The sequence below is a fragment of the Phocoena sinus genome, chromosome 10 (genome assembly GCF_008692025.1).
Source record: "Phocoena sinus isolate mPhoSin1 chromosome 10, mPhoSin1.pri, whole genome shotgun sequence".
NCBI lineage: Eukaryota > Metazoa > Chordata > Mammalia > Artiodactyla > Phocoenidae > Phocoena > Phocoena sinus.
This window is the reverse complement of record NC_045772.1, coordinates 9,809,918-9,834,438: the sequence shown is the minus strand read 5'-3', so window position 1 is coordinate 9,834,438 and position 24,521 is coordinate 9,809,918. Positions and strand designations below refer to the sequence as shown.

General features: G+C 45.7%; 1 protein-coding gene across 1 annotated transcript in view; it reads right to left on the bottom strand.

Annotated features, from left to right (window-relative positions):
• FAM227A (family with sequence similarity 227 member A) overlaps positions 1-24,521 on the bottom strand; it is an 85,528-nt gene that overhangs the window by 26,409 nt on the left and 34,598 nt on the right. The window contains exons 10-12 of the mRNA XM_032645435.1: positions 21,836-21,915; positions 13,749-13,950; positions 7,643-7,737 (exon numbers count right to left, since the gene is read on the bottom strand). Coding sequence (XP_032501326.1) covers positions 7,643-7,737; positions 13,749-13,950; positions 21,836-21,915 — 377 coding nt within the window. The remainder of the gene's footprint in view (positions 1-7,642; positions 7,738-13,748; positions 13,951-21,835; positions 21,916-24,521) is intronic.

Genomic DNA, 24,521 nt, shown 5'->3' with positions numbered 1-24,521 from the left:
CAATGATTCCTAAAAGCCCATCTCCAAATGGGGGCTAGTCTGTGTTCAATGGTCTCCAGCAAAATGAGGGAAACAAGGAAAAATACATGGCACTAGTAGGGCTTCCCTGGTGGCGCAGTGGTTGAGAGTCCGCCTGCCGATGCAGGGGACACGGGTTCGTGCCCCGGTCCAGGAAGATCCCACATGCTGCGGAGTGGCTGGGCCCGTAAGCCATGGCCGCTGAGCCTGCGTGTCCGGATAGCCTGTGCTCCGCAACGGTAGAGGCCACAACAGTGAGAGGCCTGCATACCGCAAAAAGGAAACAAAAACAAAACACTGTAATAAATCTGACCTAAAGCAATTTTTTTTTTTTTTTTTTTTTTGGCTACCGCCACGCAGCGTGTAGGATCTTAGTTCCCTGACCAGGGATTGAACTTGTGCCCCTACAGTGGAAGCACAGAGTCCTAACCACTGCACCAACAGGGAATTCCATGACCTAAAGGAAATTTATTCACGTATGGACTCTCTTTTATTCTGAGATTGTCTTTCTACTTTTTTTACATTAATGACCTTTCTTTTATGAAATGATGATGATACCAGATAGCAGTCATTTTGTTTAAATGAACTTATTTAGTGAAAAAAAAAAAAGTTGTTCCAAGTCTAGAAAAGTCCAAAGATCTAGAACCACTAATCCAGTTCCACATTTATTCAAGTGCTGTTCTTTCAGTTGCCCAGTACCCATTCTCCTTCCGCTAACAACCCCCAATTCTTGTGTGTTTGGGGGAGTTTACTTGCCCTCTACTGCTTGAAGGACTTTAAATCAAATGTCTTGCTCCCCATGTGAGCCACAGGAGCGAGCCTCAGAAGCCTTTGTAGGCTCTGCCAGCCAGAGCCTTTCTCTCATCCACCCAGTTAGAGCCAGAGCACATGGGATAAGCTTGGTCAATCAAAACTCCGGTTTCTGGGATTTTGAGTCCTGAGTGGGGTGAAATATAGACTGAAAACACATGGGGGTTCAACCATACCAGAGATGTCACCTTGAAAAGCTGGTTCAAGGGTTGCAACTGCCTTGATTCTCCTCCTGGTCCCTGGACCGATTTTCACACTGTTCTCAATGTTCTTGCAGTGTTTGCTCACGTTGGCGTATTTTGTTACTTGTAAGCAAAGAATCCCAACTGATACACATCATTTCAATAATATTCTCAGTAGGTACTTGCCCATTTTTGCTTCCCTAACTCTGGAAACAAGGAATACACTCCCTTCTGAAACATCCAGTTCCACTGTCGGTAAGCATCCGGTTTCTCCTCCCAGGGAAAGGGCTGGCTCAGGGCCAACAGCACTGGGCAAAGACAAGCCACCAGGCAAGAGGAGAGTCATTCCGGAACCTCAGCTCCAAGAGGCAGGTAGAAAGCAGAGCAGAAGCTAGAGTAAAGGGGTTGGCATCAGAGACCTGGCAAGAGGAATGACGTGGTTTGAGAGCCAGAGTGGAACAGGAACCAGCAGACCGTCTGCAGCCAAGCCGGAGGGTAGAGCTGGTTTAAAATGACAGCAGCTTGGACTCCTATGAAGTTCTTTCTTCCTCTAGATAAAAATCTGACTCTCTGTAATTCCAACCCATCTCCCTCCAGACTGTGTGTTACGTAACAGTCCTTAAAATATTTGAGGAGGGAACTCCCTGGTGGTCCAGCGGTTAGGACTCTGAGCTCTCACTGCCGGGCCCAGGTTCAATCCCTGGTCGGGGAACTAAGATCCTGCAAGCCGCAGAGCGTGGTCAAAAAAAAAAAAAATTGAGGAGAGCCCTCACATCTTCTCTAAGTCTTGCTTCTCCAACCTAAACATCTTCAGTGCCTTCAGTGACTCCTGGACCCTCTTTCTCTCCAGCCTGGTCCCTCTCCCTGAACACGTTAGATGGGACCATCTGAAGTAGGACCATCCTCTTCCTTATTCTGGGACAGTTGTATATCTTTTTAAAAAGTTCTTTGTTTTGACATTTACATATCCTTTTCTGCTATCTCTGAGAGTGAAAACATTTATTTGTTTATTTTTTTACAAAATAAACTTATGTTCTTTGTGAAAAATTCATACAATGTATAAATGTATATAGTAAAAGATAAGGAATAAATACTATTAATGTTTTCCCGTGTATCCTTCCAAACCTTTTAATAAGCACATAATGACTTTATACCAAAAATGTATTTCAAAAATAAAAATAGAATCATACTATACACCATGTTTTATTACTTTAATTTTTCACTCATCAGTATCTAAATACATTGCCTGTAGTATTCTCTTGATTTATTCATTTTAGACATTGTTGACTTTCATTCTTTCATATGATAAGGTATAAATCTGTCTTGTTTTTAACAGCAACAGAATATCTATATTATGAACATTTCACAGTTTACCTATTTATCTGCTGAAATGTTAATTTTCTTCCGTTTTTGCTGGTACAGATTAATGTTGTAAGGGATGGCCTTGTGTGAACATTTCTACAGGATAGATTCTTGGAAGTGAAACTGCCAGGTCTTCAGTGTATGCCATTAAAATTGAATAGAATATCCTAAACTCATGACAAAACACCTAAAAATGCTAGAAAAATATTTTAAAATCCTTTTAAATGAGTGAAGGAGCTTGTAAGAAAGTAAGGGAAATCCTTTGAGGCCTAGGGAGGTAAGGGAGCCCTGAAGTTGGATGCCCTGATTCAAAACAACTTCAGAGGGAGGTGGAATGATGGGTGTCCTTTGCTTGATCCTGGTGTTAAGCCAAACACCTCCACTGTCCCACTGTTCTGTAGGTTCTTTGATGCTAATGGCTTTATCAAGTTACCGAGGTCTCCTTCTATTCCTAGTGTAGAGGGATGTCAAAAAACTGACTTCGCTAGTACCAGAATACATCAGAGGGAGGGGACTGTCCTTTCTCAGGAAAACAAAGATTAGAGCCAAAGGCAGAGTGAGAGCTACATTGCTCTACATTAGAGGTGAGCAGGAGTTTGGGGAAAGAAGAGGGAGGAAAGTGCACACGGTTATAGAGGATGGTCTTGCAAACTGTGGGATGACTAAAGGATTTTAAGAAGGGCAACTCACATGAAAGGTCTTTGCATTACTGTGATATGGTCCCCCTTCTTCCCATCTCTTTAAACTTAGTAAAGTTTTCTATATACACAACACACCCATACAGGCCTTGTGTGAGCAGTTTTTGTGAAAATCAAGGGAAGAGGTGGTACATGCACAGCACATGCAGGACAGAAGAGGAGCTCGGTGCCACAGAAAACATAAGTCCCCAGAGTTCAGATATTTGGGGGAGGGTATGAGCCTCCAAACAAATCATATAACAAATGCTTGAACCAATCTTTAATTCAATTCAAAGGAGTAGAGTAACCCCTGGTGACATCTGGGTTATGCGAGTAAAGTTTTTTATTAAGAATAGGTGATAATATAAAAACATTGGGGAAAAAAATGAGAGAGAATATTTCATAAAATCTTGGAGTGGTAAAGATCTTTCTTAGTAGGAAATGAAATCCAGAAGCCATAAAAGAGATGACCAATAAACATGTCTGTATAAAAATTTAAAATTTCTAGAATAAAGTACCATAATTAAAGTAAAAAGATTAAATAGGAAACATTTTTTGCCAAGTATATGACTAAGAATTGAGCTTCTACAAATCAAAAATGAGCAGAAGACTAAGAACCTTAGAAACAGAAATATTTCTACTAAGAATAGAAAAAACCAAAACCAAAGGACATGAAGAGGCATTTCATGGAAATAGAAATTCCAAAGGATTATAACTATAGGAAAATAGATTTAACTTCACTTATAATTAAATAATTAATATTGAAACAATTATAACATAGCATTTTCCCCTCATCAGAATGGCAACAAATAATTTGATAATGTACAACATTGGCAAAGGTACATGGATAGTCTCTCACATGCTGCTGGTGAGAATATAAATTGGTACAACTTCTTTGGAGAGCAATTCAAGATATACAATTGATTTAGGAATTCTACTTCTAGGAATTCTTCCTACATGTATACTTGTACATATGAGCCAAGAGACACACAAATACCGAGATGTTCAAGACAGCAGTGTTTATAATAGCAAAGACTGGGAGCACATACATGTCCACGGATAGGAAAATGGTTAATGAATTATAGAATACAGGTGCAACCATGAAATAAGATTGTGATAGATCTGTATGTGCTTTCATTCGGAATACTCTCTAAGATATGTTGAAATCAGTACAGAGTCTGATTTAGAACATGGGGTCTGGAGTCACACTGCTTGGGTTAAAATCCTGGCTCTACTCTTACAACTCAACAACAAAAAGACAAAAACTTAATCTAAAAATGGGCAAAGGATTTGAACAGACATTTCTCTAAAGAAGATATACAACTGGCCAATAAGCACATGAAAAGATGCTCAGTATCATTAGTCATTAGGGAAGCGGAAGTGAAAACCACAATGAGATACTTCTTCATACCAACTAGGATAACTATATCAAAAAGAATGGAAAATAAGTGTTGGCAAGAATGTGGAGAAATTGCAATCCTCGTACGTTGCTGGCGGGAATGTAAAATGGTACAGGCTCTGTGGAAACGTTTGTCATTTCCTCAAAAAGTTAGATGTAGGCTTACCATATGACCCAACAATGCCACTCCTAGGTAGTATATATCCAAGAGAATAGAAAACATATGTACACACAAAAATTTGTACGTAAATGTTCATAGAAGCCATGTCATTCATAATAGCCAAAAGGCGGAAACAGTCCAAATGTCCATTAACTACTAAATGGATAAACAAAGTTTGGTATAGTCATATAATGGAATATTATTCAGCCATAAAAAAGGTGAAATACTGACACATGCTACAACATGGATAAATCTTGAAAACACTATGCTAAGTGAAGGAAATCAGTCACAAAAGGCCACATATTATATGATTCCCATTTATACGAAATGTCCAGAATAGGCAAATTCATACAAACTAAAACTATATTAGTGGTTTCCAGAGGCAGCGGGGAGAGGGGGCTGGGGAGTGACTGCTAATGAGTATGGGGTTTCTTTTTTGGGTGATAAAAATGTTCTGGAAGTAGATAGTGGTGATGATTATAGAACCTTGTGACTATACTAAAAACCACTGAATTTTACATTAAAATGCTGATTTTTATGGTATGTGAATTATAGCTTTTAAAAAAATCTTAGCTCTACCACTTACTAGCTATTTGACTTTGGTCAAGATACTGAATATTTCTGAGCCTTAGTTTTCTGATCCATAAAATGGAGATAATAAATAAAACCTACTTCTCTTAGGGTTGTGTGAGGATTAAATGAATTAACACGTATGACGTGTTTAGAACAATGTTTGCTACATAAGCATTCAATAATTGTTAGCTATTATATGCTAGGTTGAAAAAGCAAAGTGCAAAATGGTGTATATATTATACCAATTTTTGTTTTAAAAAATGGTTTATATTCCTTGACATGCATCAAAAATTTCTAGAAGGATATAAGGAAAAACTTGATTCGCCTCTGGGGAGGGGGCATAGGGTCTGGCGTGGAAGAGAGATTAACTTTTTTTTTTTTTTTTTTATGTGGTACGCGGACCTCTCACCGTTGTGGCCTCCCCCGTTGCGGAGCACAGGCTCCGGACGCGCAGGCTCAGCGGCCATGGCTCACGGGCCCAGCCGCTCCGCGGCACGTGGGATCCTCCCGGCCCGGGTCACGAACCCCGCATCCCCTGCCTCAGCAGGCGGACCCTCAACCACTGCGCCACCAGGGAAGCCCGAGAGATTAACTTTTTGTTACATATCCTTTAATACTGTTTGGTTTTACCACAGGCAAAAATTTTTTCAATAAAAACTATGGTATTAAAAAATAATAATAAATAAATAAATAGGGCTTCCCTGGTGGCGCAGTGGTTGAGGGTCCGCCTGCCGATGCAGGGGACACGGGTTCGTGACCTGGGCCGGGAGGATCCCACGTGCCGCGGAGCGGCTGGGCCCGTGAGCCATGGCCGCTGAGCCTGCGCGTCCGGAGCCTGTGTTCCGCAACGGGAGAGGCCACAACAGTGAGAGGCCCGCGTACCACATTAAAAAAAAAAAAAAAAAAAAAAAGAATGGGCAGCAGATTGTATCAGTGCTGTGCTTCTTAAAGTGGTAGAGTCATGTGTTGGCTCTTCTGTCAGGAACATCCAGAAGGCCCCCCACCCCCACCCCCGGTGAATAGCTCACTGACGCATCTCCCTTCCATGTGTCCGCCAGGCCATTCACAGGCCATTCAGCTGCTTTCCACTCCTGTTAAACTTTGCCACTATCCACTCTAACTGCTGGGCTTCACCACCCCACCAGGACAGATCCCAGAGTAGGACATGACTACTCATCTCCTTGTCTCTGTCTCTAGAGCAACCCCACGATCCCCATCAGCAGTAAGCACCGTAACACTGCTGGGCTTTATTTCCCCCATTTTACAGAAGAAGGTCAGTAGAGTTAAACAACTCACTCAAGTAACACAGCTGAGGAGATAGATGCAGCACCAAGATTTGAACTCATGTCTGTCTGTCTTTTCCACCAGGCCCTGCCACTTCTCAAAAGTTTCACTGCTAAATGCTGAGGGGAAATAGGCAGTGGAATAATTATGGAGAAACGAAGAACATTCAAGAAATCTTCTACAGGGAATTCCCTGGTGGTCCAGTGGCTAGGACTCGGGTTCAATCTCTGGTCGGGGAACTAAGATTCTGCAAGCTTCACGGCGCAGCCAAAAAAAAGAAAAAAAAAAAAAGAAAGAAAGAAGGAAAGAAAGAAATCTTCTACAATACTTGCTATACTTGATCCAAACTCTATGGCCTGACTCCCTTGCTAGTTGGTGCTTGGGGAAGCCCCAAAGCCTCTTGCCCTGTTCACGGTCCTAAGGGCCTCTTCCCACTACGTAAGACTGAACGTGCCATTGATGTAACCTACCATGCACTGAAGTTTGTAGGGAAGATTTGCGGGAGGGGAGGAGAAGAGGAGAGAACACACCGTAATCCTTCGCCTCTTGTGTTCTGGGGGCTGTGCTGGTGGCAAAGCTCAGAGGTTAAGAGCTCAGGCTCAGAGTCAGGCAGATCTGCATGCAAGTCTTGGCTTTATCACTTATTTGCTTTGTGAATTTGGACAAATTAGTTACCTGCTCTGAGCGTCACTTTCCTCACTAATAAACTGAAAAATAGCAGGAGTAATGATCTCAAACGACTGTCACAGTAAAATAAAATACACTGTACGCACAGGTTTAGCACAGCACCTGACACGTAGTGAGTAAGTGTTCATTACATGTTAATCATCATCACTACCTCAGGTAAACCTCATAAGAACACCAGGAACCAGGAATTATTGTCCCCATTTCATAGAGTAGAAAACTGAGACTCTGTTCTCTTTCTATTACACCCAGGCTCTTGAGTTTCAAGCAAGTAATTTAAATCCTGGAGAAATCCAGGCAAAATTCTCACTCAACTTGTGCCTACCTCAGTCAGTAATTACCCTTACGAGATTTCCTTACTGTTTCGCCCAAGTCTACAATCAGAAATACCCCAGTTCTTACCCTGACATCTTCACAGAGCTAGCTCTTCTAGCCAGATCTCCTAGCCCCCTTTAAATCATCTCTGCTATTAAGTTTGCAATCACGTGCTCACCGGCTTAGGAAGCATATTCTCAACTTCTCTTGCTGCAGATATCCTTTTGACTTGTTGTGTTGCTTTCCTCAAGACCAGAGTCTGGTAATTATGCTCTGTCAATGCAATATGCACAAGAAATGATCAACAGGGCTTCTCAGCTATGATGAGAAAGAGCATACGGTAGACCTCAGCTTTCTATTAATGTGAAGATGCCTGGGTATATTCAGATCATTGGGAGATGCTAGAGGAAATCACTCAGGTAAATTCATAGAATTTCACTTGCATTCTAGCCAGATGTACACTTGTGGCCACACATTTGTCCATTTACTAATCTATCTGCCCATCCTTCTATCCATCCAGCCAACATTTTGCTGAGCCTTTACTATGTGCCGGGCCCATGCTAGGTGCTGGAAGTAGACTGTCTTCAAGGAACTCACAGCTGAGTAAGAAAAAAAGACAGGTAAATGATAAGGGTAACACTAACTCATGTGCCACGATAGAATTCTCTGTACAATACAGTATGGTCCCAGAATAAGGAGGAAGGAGCCTAAAGGCTTTAAAAATGCTAAGCAGAATCAGGAAAGGTGTTGCGATTAAAAGAGAAAAAAATATCCAACTCTTGCACGAAGTTATGGTTCTTCTGTAGAAGGTTAATAGAGAATATCTTAAAGACAGGAAGAGAGAAACAACAGATTATCTATAAACAGATAACAATTAGAATGACTGCAGAGTTCTCAACAGAAACGATGGAAGCTAGAAGATGACAGTGGAGTGAAATCACCAAAGCATTAAGGTAAACGTGTATACCCAGCAAAACTATCCTTTAAGAAGAAAGGTGAAATAAAGACATTCATAGAAAAACAAAAACCAAGGGAACTTACCAAGAGAACTGCAGTAAGGAACTGCTAAAAATTCTCTCTCTCTCTGTATATATATATGGGGGAAATTACAGAGAGGAGAGAGCTCAAGAAAGGAATCCTAAATAATTGTGTATGGATGCATATGCTCACCCCTGAGCTGCACATATAAATGTGTATCTGACCCTAAACAGATGGCTTTGAGAACTGAACTACAGGGTAGAGCACTTCTCAAGTCTCAAATGTGGTCCCTGGGTAGCACACATTTAGGACAGATCAAAAGAGCACTGCAAAAGTTTTGAAAACCGAACTAACATTGAAACCACAATCTACAAAACTTATGACCTGAGCCTAACTGGGTGAATTGCCTGCTAAAACAAAGGAAACAAAACACTCCAACATTCTTCATACATTTAAACAAGACTCAAAATATTCAAAATATCCAGAATAGAATCCAGAATTACTCAACCTACAAAGAACCAGAATAATCTGATAAATTCTCAAGGAAGAAAGACGATCGGCATCACCAATCCTGAAATGACTCAGATGTTGAAATCATCAGACAAAGGCTTTAAGGCAGCTATTATGACAGTGCTTTAAGAAGTAAGGGTGAATACTTTTTAAATAAATGAAAAAATAGAAAGTCTCAGTAGAGAAATAGAAGCTATGACAGAAAACTGAATAGAAATTTTACAACTGAAAAATACAATAATTGAAATAAAAAATTCACTGGATGGGATCGATACCAGAATGGAGGTGATGGAGGAAGGAGACAATGAACTTGAAAACAGATCAATAAAAATTATCCAATTTGTGTGTTTTCTAATATCATACGTGTGGTTTTCCACACCAGTTCTCCAATTCTCGGAAATAAACTGGGTGTCTAACAATTTAATTCAATTCCAAATCTACCTGGAATTAGTGTCAGATCCCACTAGTTAAAAGACTCAATCCGACAAGACTGTCCCCACTTCAAGCACCAGTGTCAAATGCCACCCATACTTCTATCTAGCTAACTATAAATTTGGGGGTTCCCATGACCCCCTTGGGTTCAATAATTCAGTAGAATGGCTCATGGAACTCAGGAAAGTGCTATGCTTACTATTACAGGTTTACTATAAAAGACACGACTCAGGAACAACTAAATGGAAGAGAGACATAGGGCACGGTGTGCGGGCTGGAGCACGGACCTTCCATGCCCTCTTCAGGCACATCACCTTCCCAGCACATCAGTGCATTCAGCGACCTGGCAGTTCACCAAATCACATTGTTCAGGAGTTTCTATAACTCAGTCTCCAGTCTCTCTCGCCTCCCTGGAGGCTGGGAGGGGTGAGGCTGAAAGTTCCCACCCTCTAATCATGTTTGGTCTTGTGTTTTTCTTAATATTTATTTTTATTTTTGGCTGCCTTGGGTCTTCGTTGCGGCACGCGGGATCCTCCGCTGTGGTGCGCGGGCTCCTCCTTGCAGGGCATGGGCTCCTCTCTAGTTGTGGTGTGTGGGCTGCAGAGCACGCAGGCTCTGTAGTTGTGGCCCACATGCTCAGTTGTTGTGGTGCGCGGGCTTAGTTGCCCCGCAGTATGTGGGATCTCAGTTCCCTGACCAGGGATCAAACCCGTGTCCCCTGCATTGGAAGGTGGATTTTTAACCACTGGACCACCAGGGAAGTCCCTCATGTTTTGGTCTTTCTGGGTCCTATCCTGAAGCTACCTAAGGCCCCAACCTGGGTCACATTAGGATATACTCAGGTGTGGCTGGAAGATGCTGATAATGAATAACAAAAGACATTCCCATCACTCAGGAAATCCCAAGGGTTTTAGGAGCTCTGTGCCAGGACCTGGGGACAAAGATCAAATCTGTATTTTTATTATATACACGATCTGAACAGTGTAGAGACAAAAGACCAGGAAAAATGAACAGAGCCTCAGGGACCTATGGGACAATATCAACAGGTCTAACATTGTGTCATCAAAGTCCTAAAACTAAAGGAGAGTGTGGTACCAAAAAAATATTGAAAAACCTCCCAAATTTGGCAAAAGACATAAACTTACAGTTTCAAGAAGCTCTGCAAACCCCAGTCAAGTCAAAGTCAAAGAAACCCATGTCCCTACACATCCTGACAACCAGCTGAAAGGCAAGACAACTTGAGGGCAGTCTAAGAGAAATGCTTGACACAAAAGGGGGACAAGAATTTAAGTGACTGTGGATTTCTCATCAGACCCTTGAGGCCAGAAGCTGTGGAACAACATTTGAAAGTGTGGAAAGAAAAGAACTTTCGACCCAGAATTCTATAACCAGAAAAAAATATCCTTCAAGAATGAAGGTGAAAATGTAAAATCGATAGCTAGTGGGAAGCGGCCACATAGCACAGGGAGATCAGCTCGGTGCTTTGTGTCCACCTAGAGGGGTGGGATAGGGAGGGTGGGAGGGAGACGCAAGAGGGGCTGATTCACTTTGTTATAAAGCAGAAACTAATACACCATTGTAAAGCAATTACACTCCAATAAAGATGTTAAAAAAAATAAAGGCAGTCTTGTGAGTAGGCCATTAAAAAAAGAAAAAAGAATGAAGGTGAAATAAAGACATTCTCAGAAGAAAGAAAACTCTAAGCAAATTCATTGCCAACAGGCTTATTTTAAGTGAAGGGTTTTCTTTTGGGAGGGGGCGTGTAAGAAGGAAAATAATACCAGAGGGAAACTTGGAACTTCAGGAATGAAGGAAAAGCAACAGGAACTGTAAATATCTGGTTATATATAGTAAGTACAATATATATAGTAAATATAGAATATATATTATAAATCTATCTGGTTATATAGAGTAAATATAATACTGTATTTTCTTCCTCTTACATTCTTTAAAATATGTACGATAATCACTTCGGAATGCCGTTTGGCATTTCCTCAAAATGTTAAACATATGACCCAGCGATTCCACCCTAGGTATACGTACACCCAAGAGAAATGAAAACATATGTCTACACAAAAACTTGTACACGAATGTTCACAGCAGCATTATTTATGATAGTTACAAAGTAGAAACAACACAAACTGAATAAAGATAAAAACACTCTATCTAAAACATTTGTGGGATGCCTAGCACGCAGAGGGAACTCTATAGCGTTAAATGGTCATATTAGGGAAAAAGGTCTCCTTTTCACTCAGTTCAAAATATTTTCTAATTTCTCTTGATACTTCCTCTTTGACTCATAGGTCAATATATGTATATTTTGGGGACTTGCAAAGTCTCCCACAAATATTTACCTCTATTTGGAATCCCCTCTATACCTCTCAATGAGCGGCCCCCAAGTTTTGGGTTTTTTTAACAGCTTTATTGAGATGTAATTCACATACTTCTCCATTTCTCCATCAAGAAAAAGGATTGCTTAACTTTTTTCAAATACTGATGACATGTGTGAAATGGTCTAGAATGATACTTAAGTGTTTATGTTCTAACTCAGGTTTCTTAGGTTCTATACTTGTCTATTTGGCATCCATTGATTACAGGGCCAAACTAATGGCCAAAGTTGTTTACAATTCCTCCATGATCCAGAGCCCATACTCTGAACTACCTCCTTTATCTAACTCTCACACCAAGCCAATATTTCCCCTGACTTAAATCAGCCCAGGCCCAGGTGCCAGACAACTAGGGACAGCCCTTATACTCCAAAGCCCACTGGAATTATTCAATATAGCCAATCCTAAGTGGTTTACCCTGTCGTGTCTTGCCTTTCCCAAGGAAATCCCAGTAAGGGCTATGGCCTGTGCTTTCCCCCTGCTCCTTTTGAAACCGAGCGGGGCCCTGTGGGGCTCCCAGACCCTGAAACCAAGTGGAGGCCGGGCACGGAGGCCTCCTTTTGTCCACCATTTCTTGTAGGCAAGACCCCAGCCTCCATGACCTTCCCTGAGTTCCAAAGGGTGGATTCAAACAGTTGCTAATCAAGGGAGGAGCAGACAAGAAACCACCTGAGACAAGATTAAGGGGAGTGGGCGAGCCCTGCACACACACTAATCTTGTCAGGACCCCACCTTTGAACCACTGTTATAAAACCCCTCATCAAATCCTCTGGGGTGGGGTCACATAGCTTTTATGAGGCACAAGCCCAGTGTGTCCCCCTTTGCCTGGCAAAGCAATAAAGCTATCTGTAGTGGAACAACTGAGGACATGGAAAGGAGACGTAACCCATGAGCCCCCCCGCCAACAAACTGGGGGCTAGCGAATAAGCCAGAACTGTAAACAGTTCTAAATGCTTTGAGCGCCCCCACAACAAACGGGGGGCCTACAAAAAAACATTGAGTGCTTTGGGCACTGATCCATGAGATATCCTCAGTCTAATCAGAGTGGTGGGAACGCAAGGAGATGTCCTTGTGCTGCTTCAGTATAATCAGAATAACGGTGGGAACTCTGTGCTGTTTTTGCGCTCAAGGAGGAAGCACGGCGGGTGCTCACGAAAGCCAATTATTGCTTCTATAATTAATAAAAACATAGGTTGCTGCTTTGACATTTCTGAAATGTTAAAAAAACAAATCTTAAAATGTAAACCTAGATAATGCTTTAATAAAAGCTACCACAGCAGGACAGACGGCGCTGTTTTGCCTGAGCGAGCGGCAGCCCTCTACTGCCGTGCTTCGGCACAATTCATCTCGTGTGATGAGCTGACTTTCGGCCCTGTCCTAAGGTAAACTACGACAGCTATCCTCTTCTACTTCCCCCAAACCTCTGTCCCCGGGATTGGATTTGGCACCAGTGTCCAGAGAGGCCGAGCTTTCAGTAGCATTTTCTGCCTCCTAACCAACACTGGAGCTCCCTCCCAGGGTCCTGCATGGAGAGCTGTGCCTCCCGTTTCTAGAACTGAGAGCAACGAAGTTTTCTTTCCATGGCATTGACCTGTGTAGTCACTCAGTCACCTTTGTAAATTAACACCCAGGTACAAATCAGTTTCTAACTCAATAAATGCTGGTTTCTGATGGGAGAGAGAGGCAGTGATCATATCTTACATTTCTTTTCTTCCATTGCCAACAATCTCTCTTCCCCACAGATATTAGCGCTGTGCTGAACTCATTATCACGAAAGCGGAACTTAACTAGTGATAACTGAACTGAAAAGACAATTGTGTCTTCTCCTAAGATACTGCTTGATGTCAAGGCCCAAGGCTAGAACCACAGGTGCAAATGAGGGTGGCAGATTAGGATCCAAAAAACCCAAGAAACTATGGTTTTGGAGATGATAACTAAATCAAAAGCCTACATTTCCCCTTTAGGCGGTTAATGTACCTTTTGAGGTATTCTGTTTTTGTGAGCCATCCATTGAAATCTTCTGGGCAAAAGAGGTTCTCTCATTGGTTGAATTCATATCAGAAGATGCCAAGAGAGGAAAAAACAAAAAACAAAAACACAGAAGAACAAATTTAGTAAAACTGGCAGTGAGAGGAATACAAAAAGTATACGTGCAGTTTCCTAGATATTTGTCATTGTTCTCAACAGAGGAACACGTAGAGGGAGACCTTTCAGGCACAGCTCAATAACTCAGCCCTCCATCCTGGGAGCACAGGGGAGAGCAGTGGCTGATGTAGAAAATACGTGAGCTGGGGACTGAGGCAAACCGGGGTCCAGTCCCAGCCCTGTCACTCAACAGCTGGTGATCTCGGGCAAGTCACTGAACCTCTCGATTGCCGTGGTTTCCTCGTGGGGTTCTTAGGGGGATTAAGTCAGCTAATGCATGCAAAGTGCGTGCACTGCTGCTCGTGGCAAGTGCTGCGCTGACGCTGCACCGTTGTTTATGCAATCACTCACCGCACTTCCTTCAGGAAACATTTCATTGAGCAACTTCTAACGTCTGGCACTGGGCAGAATCTGAAACCTAATCTCTGCTTAGAGGAGCTCCCAGTCTAGCAGGGGAGATAATAGTAAACAGACAATTATGCTAAGGTGTGGAAAGTACCGCATATTAGAGAGGTAACATAACTTAGGATTAGGTTTGTATGTGAGTGACGAAGACTCAAAATTAATAGTGGCTCAAACTAGGGAGAAGTTTCTCTCCCACATAATAGTCTGAAGGTAGGCAATTCGGGGTCTATATGTTATTTCTGATAAGTCCTTAGGGACTCTGACTTCTTCTAGCTCAGTTCCAACTTTCCTAAGATAGGACCCTTGTCCTTAGGGTCCAAGATGGCAACTAGAGCTCCAGTCATCACGTTCACATTCCACGCAGCAGAATGGAGAAAAGGACAAAGAGGTGAAGGATTCACATGAGCTGTTTTTTGAAGGAGGGCTCCCAGAAACGGCTACAAGGCACATCTGCTTAAATCTCATTAACTGGATCTTAGTCCCATGGCTACACATAGATGTAAGGGAGGTGAGGAAATGTAATCTGTATTTTATAGGTTCTCTTTTTTTTTTATAGAGGGAGGAAACAACAAATATTGGGGAACAGTTAATAGTCAGCAGTACCAGCAGAGTATTCTAGGAAGCCAGAGTGGCGAATGCCTGATTCTGTTGGGGGCGGAGCTGGAGGGCTTCCAAGGAGAGAAGACACTTTTGTTCTGTCTTTAAGGATGAGTAGGAGTTTGGCAATGTTAAACAGATGGCCCACCAAGTGGCAGACAAGCAGTCCACCAGCCTCAACAATCCTCACTTTGCTTTTATATAAATATGATATTTGAATGGGAAGAAGAAAGCTGAAAGGACTTCCCATCCACCATGCAGCTGGTTGTCCAACAGCTACCGATCTGTATAGGGCTGAAGTGGTTACTTGGACTTGTGAGAGAAGAGACACTCCCGGGGCACAGTGAATCGTCACGCTCATTCTTAACAGGCCCCGGAGCGATCTGCCGTGGAGCAGAGAACAGATGCAAGGAGACGGGCTTGGATGAAGTTATCAGACCCTCGTATGTGTTGGAGAGGCAGCAGGATGACGCAGAAAGAGCTCAGAATGACGGCACCCCGACGTCATCTGAAGTCAGCTGTGTGGCCTGGGGCAAGTCTTCACCAGTTTGAGTCAAGTAAAGAGAATAATTACCTACCGTGCAGTGCAGGGATGGTGTACGGACTAGGAGGATATATGCAAAGAAAATCTGCACATGGTGGACTTTCTCCCAAGTCCTTTCCCACCCACTCTCTTGTGTTGTGACCAGCAACCGCCCTCTGAGTATACGAGGCAAGGTGACTATTGCCGGGCTCCTCTGGGACCCCCTTCCTACCACGGCACAGAGGAGATGGAACCATTCCACCCTGTGTCACCCTGCCGCTCAGATTCTGCACACTGAGGGCTCAGCTGTGATGGGACAGAGCAGCAGGGAAACCTGCTTTTGAGCCAACGTGAGATTCAATCTGGGGATGCCCTGGAACGTCTGGAGGGGAGTGGGCTTTGCAGATCCGGTATCGGCAGGTATGGGAATGAGCTGCAGGAATTCGGATCGTGACTGTTAAGTGACCCTTACGTACCCACGCTCTGGAGCTCGGGGAAATTCTGGTTAAAATGAGCAAACATTCTGACAGGACATGGCTAGACAACAATTTATGGGACATGTCCTAAACCTAGACTGAATCTATAAGAATTAATACCAGTCACGATGCCCATTTTGCAAATAAGGACAGATAGGCTCAGATTTGCTCAAAGCTTATATAACTGATAGGTGGGAAAATTTAGCTCTTCTGGAACCAAGCCTAGTATCTTTCTGCCTTTGCCTATGGCTCCATGGTGGTCACTCACTCGCAGTCCCCATATTTTGTCACAAATACACGAAACTTCGGTAGGAATTGTTTTTTCTCTAACCCTGGCCTCTCCTCTGGCCTAGCCTCGCATGTTTAACTACCTACTTGACATCTCCGTTTGCACTTCTCACAGGCAGCTTAAAATTAACAAGTTCAAAACTGAACTTGATAGCTTTCCCCCATCCCTGACCCTTCACTTTCCATCTCACAAACCCCACACACCTTCGGGCTGCTTAAGCCACACACTGGGATGCATCCTTGACTCCTCCCATTTTTCCCCCTCCTCCCCACTCCCAAAGCCAATCCACTAGCAAGTGCTGAAATATCCATCTCCAAAACACCTTCCAGATCTCTCTGCTTCTTGCCTCCTGCTGTCACTGCCTCTTCCTTAGACAACTGCAAAAGCCTCCTAACTGGTCTTCTGTCCCCCTCTCGATTATATTCTCCATATTCAGAAGACACTGTTCTTTTAAAAAATAGAAATCAGATCATGTCATCCCCTTATTTCAATGGATTCCCACAGCACTGAAATTACATCCATACTTCTTACTATGACCCACCCAACTCTGCAGGATCCAGCCCTTGCTACTTCTCCAGCCTCGACTCCTGCCCCTCTTCCACACACACACACTGGGCTACAGCGTCACTGGCCTTCTCTCTGTTCCCTGAATGTCTCAACTCCCTTTTTTTTTTTTTGCCTCAGGGCCTTTGCACATGCTGTTCCCTTTTCCTGGAAGGTTCTTTCATTCACTCTTCTAATGGCTGACTCCCTCTCATCCTTTGGTTCTTGGCTCAAATGGCACTTTCTGGGGGTGTTATTTGTCACATGTTCTCCATGTTCACGAGACCCAGGCCCCAAAGTGAAAGACTTAAGCTGCTCTCCCAGCTTCTTCTGTGGCTGGGTGCATAGGCTCTAACCCTCAGAGGCAACGCACCTGCCTGAGACTTCAAGATGGAAATGAGCAATGTGAGGAAGTGGGGAACCAACGAGACTCTAGCTTTTGGAGAGACTGTTGACAGGGGCAACCGGCTTTTCAAGGAAAGCAGAGTGCCGTTTTGAGCATGAGTCCCCACTACCATTGGTCGGCGCACATCAGTGTACCTTTGCAGGGGTGTACGGTTTGGGCATCGTTCTTGGTGGCGTGGCATTTGAAACCAAAGCACTGGCCCGTCCTGGGGAGCCGTGCACCACTAATACCCTTTAATACATTCTTCCTCTTTAAAGTAGCTGGAGTAGATTCCCTTGTTTGCAAATAAGAACTCTGACGATGATTCCTCCTTACAAAGGTCTCATTTGACAATTCTCTCATTTTATTAGATGAACGAATGACCCGGTCTCTAATAGGTAGGAGCCCTTATTTATAGCTGAGCCTCATGGCAGAAGTCAGATGTACAGTTAGATGCTTTTTCATTCCCACTGTGCAAATTTCCAACACGAAGTGGGAGAAGGGCAAACCACAGGTCAGAGACTTAAAATGACTGCCATTCATTCCCCCGAACTGTGGACTCCCAGACGGATTGCTGCCATTGAAAAGCACATTTTGAACACAGCCAACTATTTCCTTGAGCAGATGGGAAAGCATGTTTGCTAAAAAGAAGAGAGAGGATCTGCCCGCACGAGGAATCTGATGACTCCTTCCATCCTGGTTTGCCCAGTAAAACTTCAGCTGCTTTTAAGGCTGGAAAGCTTTTGATTATTTCTATTTCTGGGGAAGAAAACTGACTCTCTTAGCTGGGTTTCTGAAATAACTGTCAGAAGATTTTACGTATTCCAGGACAAGAAAATACATGTGTTTGACACGGTTGTGACAGGCAGTGCAAAAACACTGAATAATATTTTGATCTCGGTCTGGGAGTGACAGCTGTCCCTCCACAGTGCCTGTTTTGTCTATACTTTTGGAGGCTGACATGTATGGAGCACCATTATACACTAAGCACAGGGTGTAGAGTTTACATAGATGACCTCCTTTGTGAAGCCAAGAGATATTTGTTGAGTGTCTTCTTTGTACATGGTCTATTCTAGGAGCTTGAGATAGAAGAGGGATAACGGAAAAGAGGTCTTGTTCTCATGGAGTTGACATTCAAATAGGGGGAGACCGGTACTAAACAACATATAAATCCTGCAGGAAGAATAGCAGAGAGTGACAGGGAACCATAATAGGCAATGTGATGACAGAGCAGCCGGGGAGCCAGGGACGCCGCTAAGGCAATGACAGAAAATTGGAATCTGAAGGACAAGAAGGAGCCAGCCCTTCCCTCAGGGACCCTGAGGAAAGCACGTTCCAGGCAAAGGTGACAGCGAGTGAGGCAACTGGGCACGGGCCTGGAGCGTCCCAGAGGCAGAAGGAAGTGCAGTGAGGGAATGGAAGTGAAGCGGCTGGAGAGAGAGAGATGGTGGCTGGATTCTGCAGGGCAGTTCAGGTCAGGCTAAGGGGTCTGGAGTTCATTTGAAGGGCACGGGAGAAGCTGCTGAGGTTTGCGCAGGGAACAACCTCGTCTGGTGTCTGTCTGTCAAAGGTCACTCTGGTCGCTGTGTGGCGACTGGACTGGGGCTAAGAGTGAAGGAAAGGAGCCCAGGAAGAGGCTACTGCCACGAGCCAGGAGAGGAGTGACGCCGGGGCTGGGAATCAGTGCTCTCCCCTTCCCTTGCTAAGTTGAGAGCCTCCCAGGGAGGCCAACAGGGCGGTTGGACAGACCTGCCTAAGTCCCGAGCGAGGCCTGGGCGTGGAGGGAGATTTGGGTGTTACTGGCATATGCGTGGTATTTAAAGCCACCAGACCAGATGAGACCACCTGGGAAGAAGATATAGATAGAAGGGGAAGGAGCCAAGCTAGAGCTGACTGATGAGACAGGGAGCCAGCTGGGAAGGAAGACCCTTGAAAAAATCTGGCAACGTAGAAGCTAAGAGAAAAAGGCATTTCAAGAAGATGGGAGGGACTTCCCTGATGGAGCAGTGGTTAGGAATCCGCCTGCCAATGCAGGGGACACAAGATCGAGCCCTGGTCTGGGAAGATCCCACCTGCCGCGGAGCAGCTAAGCCCCTGCACCACAACTACTGAGCCTGTGCTCTAGAGCCTGCGAGCCACAGCTACTCAAGTCCGTGCACCTAAAGCCTGCGCTCCGCAACAAGAGAAGCCACCGCAATGAGAAGCCCGTGCACCGCAATGAAGAGTAGCCCCCGCTCGCCGCAACTAGGGAAAGCCCGTGCGCAGCAACAAAGACCGAGCGCAGCCAAAAAAAAAAGAAGGAGATGGGAGCAGCCCACCACACGAAACAGACCAGAAGAGTGAACAGGTTAGAGGCCAGGCGAGGTTGGCCAGAGAAGGTGCAGAGGCACGCGGAGGGCAGGAACCCGCTGGAGTGGCTGAGGAAAGGAGATGCTGGTGCAGACGAGTCTTTCAAGGGAATTGTGTGGGAAAGGCAGCAAGAAATGGGGGTGCAGAGACAAGGGGGATTTTCTTTGCAAAGGCAAGAGATGCTAGAGCAGGACTGTTCAACGATGGGAGTGATCCAAAAGAGCAGGGGAAAACGATGATGCAAGAAAGAGGGTGCCAAGTGCAGGAGTGGAAGCCGAGGGGCCGAGGTCCAGGCACAGGTGGGGGGCAGGGCCCTTCCTCCAGGGGCGCTGGGTTGGCAGGCGGCAAAGGTACAGATGGGGGCAGGCTGTTTCGTGGTCGGCAGGCGAGGGTCTTACTGCTGACCGCTTCTAATTTCTCAATGAAGACATTCCCTGGGAGATGCTGGGGTGGAGGGCACGTGGGAAAGGCCGACGGCAGCCGGAGAATTCTGCAAAGGGAACAGGATAAGGCTTTGGAGGAGTGGGAACCTGGACGGGCTGGGGAAGCGTGGTAACGCAGGCGGGCAGGGCTGAGTGCCCAGCTGAGACGTGTGGCCGTGGATCTACAGGGAGCCCAGCCACGGTCGGTGTGCTGCAACCTTCGTGGTGTCAGGAAGAAAGCACTGTTGTAACTGTGCTCATTTCACACCTGCAGAAACCAAGTCTTAAGAGAGTTAAGTAACTTGTCTAAGTCTGCACAGCTAGAACCTGAACCCATGAGACCAGGCTCCTAGGCAGAGATCGTCAACCCCTGTGGGGACATGAAGACTTTCCAAGGAATAGTGGGACTGCCGGTTCTAAGAACAGCCATCTCCAGATCCTCAAGTTTCCTTAGTTACTGTTTGCTATGAGTGATCGTCCTGAGAATGTGCAGGTGTTGGCAGTATCCCTTAACCCCACTTTACAGAAGAAAAGCACACCTCCACCCACCCCAAACATCTTTTTGGTGAAGGTTCCAGGGTGGAAACACTCCCAACTTTGCACCAAACAAAGGGGGAAGGCTGTTCTAACAGCAGATCGAGTCTCGTAAGCTACTTGTTAAGAATGAAGCATGAGAAACGGGGATGTCAGTCCAGAGCTCAAAGAGTAGCTCGGGAGAGCGCCATGATCAGAGTCGTGACCGAATAACTATATAAGTGCTCTGAAGGAGAGGGATGTGAGCACGGATGACAAGGGTCCAAATCCAGACCAGGGTCAAGACAGCCGACCCTGAGGACGAGGGCCTCGGCTGAGATGGAAGGATAAGTGTGTGTCCCCTGAGACAGGGGCGACAAACTTCTGCAAAGAGCCAGGGAGCAAATGTTTCCGGCTTTGCAAGCCATTGATTCTCTACAGCAACCACTCAACTCTGCCGCAGAGTCAACGGCAATAACCAACCAGCAGCTGTGACTGCGCCAGTCAGGTCTTATTTACCACAACAGGCAGTGGAAGGGCCCATTCTTAGTTTGCCTGGACATTTATCAGAAAAAAATAGGCCTTGGTTGGTAGCGTTGGATGATTTCGAGCTACCACTGGGAGGAGATGCTGACAATGATGAGGGCAGTGGTGGAGGGATCTTTCCTGGGACAAAAGGAACGGCAGGTCCAGAGGCCAGGTATAGGTAGGGGGTGTGGTGTCTACAAGGAGAAAGGTCCCTGCGGCAGGAGCCCCAGAGTCCGGGAGGGTGGCAACAGGGCTGGCCAGACATGGCAGGGCCCCACAGGGCCGTCTACCCCAAGGCAGGAGGAAGCTTTCCAAGGCTTGGAAGGTGTTTTTCATTTGAGCTGAGAGGACCGTGTTTAGGGCTGGGGGAGTAGGGCAGGGCCAGGTGGTGACAGGATGATGTAATTAGATTTGTGTTTTGAAAACACTGCGGGGGGGGGGGGGGGCGGGGGGGGAGCGGGGGGCGAGGTATGAGAGCCTGAGGGAGACAGGAGCCTACTGCACTAGTGAAGGGAGCTCAACCTGGGGTGTTGGGAGAGGAGTGGTGGTGCTGGGTGCTACGCAGCAGGGAAGAGGAACTGGGCAGAGAGGAACAAGGAGGTGTGGGGAGGAGGGCCAGGTTCAGGCTGGAGATGAGGGTCACTGGGGAGGAGAAGATACAGAAGCACCTGTGCTGTGGCCTACACTTGAAGATTGCTTCCTCTCCTCTCTCCCCCCAGTCCTTGCATTTCTGGCTACCCTTTAGCGCCCCACTCATCCATGTATATCTGGAGGACTAGCAGGACCCCTCCCCGAGATGATGGGGCGGGGAGTGCAGAGGCGCGGAACCAACCGGAAGTCACTGAAGCTTAGGGGGCTCCAAGGGTCTGGGTCGGTGCCTCACACTCACCTGAGGGCAGCAGACCTTCTTGCTCTGGGGGGACTTCTGTCTGGAGTATCTCCTAGAAGTGAGGAAAGAAAAATCTCTTCCTAGGGAAGAGAAAAAGAGTAGTTCTTCAGTTCCTTCTTGTCTTGGGGGTGACACTGCAGAGGAGGAGCTTTGAGACAGCCCCCCTCCCTGGAGGCAACAGCAACAGCGAGAGGACTGGCCTCTGACAAAGCAGAGCCTCTCGGTCATTCCACCTGCTGAGTGACCTCGGGCAAATTACCTAACATCTCTGATCCTGTTAAAGGGTGTGAATACTAACTACCTTGAAGGGCTGATGAGCCAATTAAAGCAAATGATGTATGCAGGGAGTACACAGGGCAAGCACTCAACCCATAAGAAAAAACAAAAAAAGCACTGGCTTCAAAAGAAACACAAAAACTCAGAACTTTGCACAACTGAGATGAATAAATGTTGGACTAAACACTTAAAAGAGCGACAATCTATCAACCTCTTAAGGTGTTAAATTTAATATTCATTGAAATGTCATTAAATTCGAAGGCAATTTCCAGGTTAGAGTGTTCTTTCACTTTGAAATTCCTGTGTGTTCATGGCGACTGCTGGGAAAGCAAACCTTTTGAGTCAGTAGCTGCAACTGCTTAGACAAATAAGTAGTGGCTATTATAATTTCCAGCTGATAACCGCAGCCATACTCTTCCCTAAGGGCTGCCGGGTATGTTCTTCCCTTGTGCCCTGGACCAGGACTTCTCACACTGGAATGTGCTTACGGATCCCTGGGAGACCCTGGCAAACTGCAGGCTCTGCTTTAGTCGATCTAGAGAGACGCCGATGCTGCTGGTCCTCGGACCACACTTACAGCAGCGAGTCTTTGCCACACCACGGGAGCCACGTGGGGCAGAGAGGTGAAGGCCCAGCAGCCTGCCTCCTGAGCCAGGAAACCTACCCCAGGGAGGAGGCCTCACGGGAGAGGGGGATGCTGAAGCACCCTGCCCTCCTCCCCTACCCATTCTATTTCCGCTCTTCTCGGCTGGCATCTAAGAGCGATGGTGTTTGCTTACACGAGGGTGGCTCTCTATCCCCAACCCTGTTAATTCCTCCAGCACACCTTTCTCTACTCTGTTTTCACTTCTGTATCACTTTCCCTGAAATCTGGGTCCCGCCTTTTACCACCTGATGTTAATAGCTGTTTCAAAGTTCACTGACAGGGGTTTTTTTGGAGGCGGATGATGAGAATGTTTTGGAATTAGTGGTGATCACTGAATTATACATTTCAAAGGGGTTAATTTTATGTTATGTAAATTAGGTTTCAATAAAGCCGATATATAAAGATCACCAACAACCTATCTGTATGATTCCATGGCTTCCTCCTAGGCCTTGTTCTGGGGTACGCTCTGTAGTAGTTGGCACCACTGACCATCCCTCAGTAGAGCCCACCTTGGCTGCCACAGCCCTATTCTTTCTGGGCTCCCCCTGACTCTGATTTCTCTTGCTGTCGCCTCCTGCGTGTAGGAGGTCCCCAAGGCTCTGACCTCAGCCTCCTTGTCTCCTCCCTTCTTTGATATTCCCATTTAGAGGTAATTTCTACAAACACATGTATCTGAATAAATCCTCAGGTGGGAGTCCCAGCCCCGATCTCTCCCCTAGATCTCTCCCCTAGCCGTATCACCAACAATGTCTTAGACATCTCCACCTGATGTTCCATCCTTCCCTCAATTTCATCATCTAAAATTGAACGTATAGCCTTTCTCCACAGACCTGATCCTCCTCTCTATTTCTTACTTCTAAATGGAATATCTACAAACGCTGGCTGCTAGATGCTTAGAGCTGCTTAGAATCTGGAACCCGCCCCAGCTCCAGTCTCCTCCTGGTCCTACTGTGCTTGAAAGCTCTTGAATTTCCATGAGTTTCCATCTTGCTTATGGCTTCACGTCCATCTTCACAACTGTGCAGAAAAGCGTTAACACAGCAGTCCTGGCTACTGTCCCTGAAAAGTCCTGATTGCAAGCTTGGCCCTTGATTGGCATCTGGGAATGTAGCTCTCGGGAGGGCTCCCACCACTGATAAGAGTGGTTCACTGTGCCTAAACTGTCGGTGCAAACAATGTGGTTTACGCTGAATACCCACTTTCCTTCTGGGAGTTTGGAATCTGGGTATGTGACCACACAGGGGAGCGCCTATGTGATCAGCACCCAGGAAAACCCTGGGCACTGGGTCCCTAACGAGCTCCTCTGACAGGCAACATTTCACACGTGTTGTCACAACTCGCTGGGGGAATTAAAGTGGGTCCTGTGTGACTCTGCGGGAAAGGACTCTTGCAAGCTTGCTCCTGGTTTTACTGGACTTTGCTCCATGTGTCTTTTCCCTTTATTTTATTTATTTATTTATTTATTTTTTGCGGTACGCGGGCCTCTCACTGTTGTGGCCTCTCCCATTGCGGAGCACAGACTCCGGACGCGCAGGCTCAGCGGCCGTGGCTCACGGGCCCGGCTGCTCCGCGGCATGTGGGATCTTCCCGGACCGGGGTACGAACCCGCGTCCCCTGCATCGGCAGACGGACTCTCAACCACTGCGCCACCAGGGAAGCCCTGTCTTTTCCCTTGGCAGATTTTGCTTTGTGCCCTTTCGCTGCAATAGATCACAGCGGTGAGTACGACTACACACTGAGCCCTGCGTGTGTCCTAAGGAATTA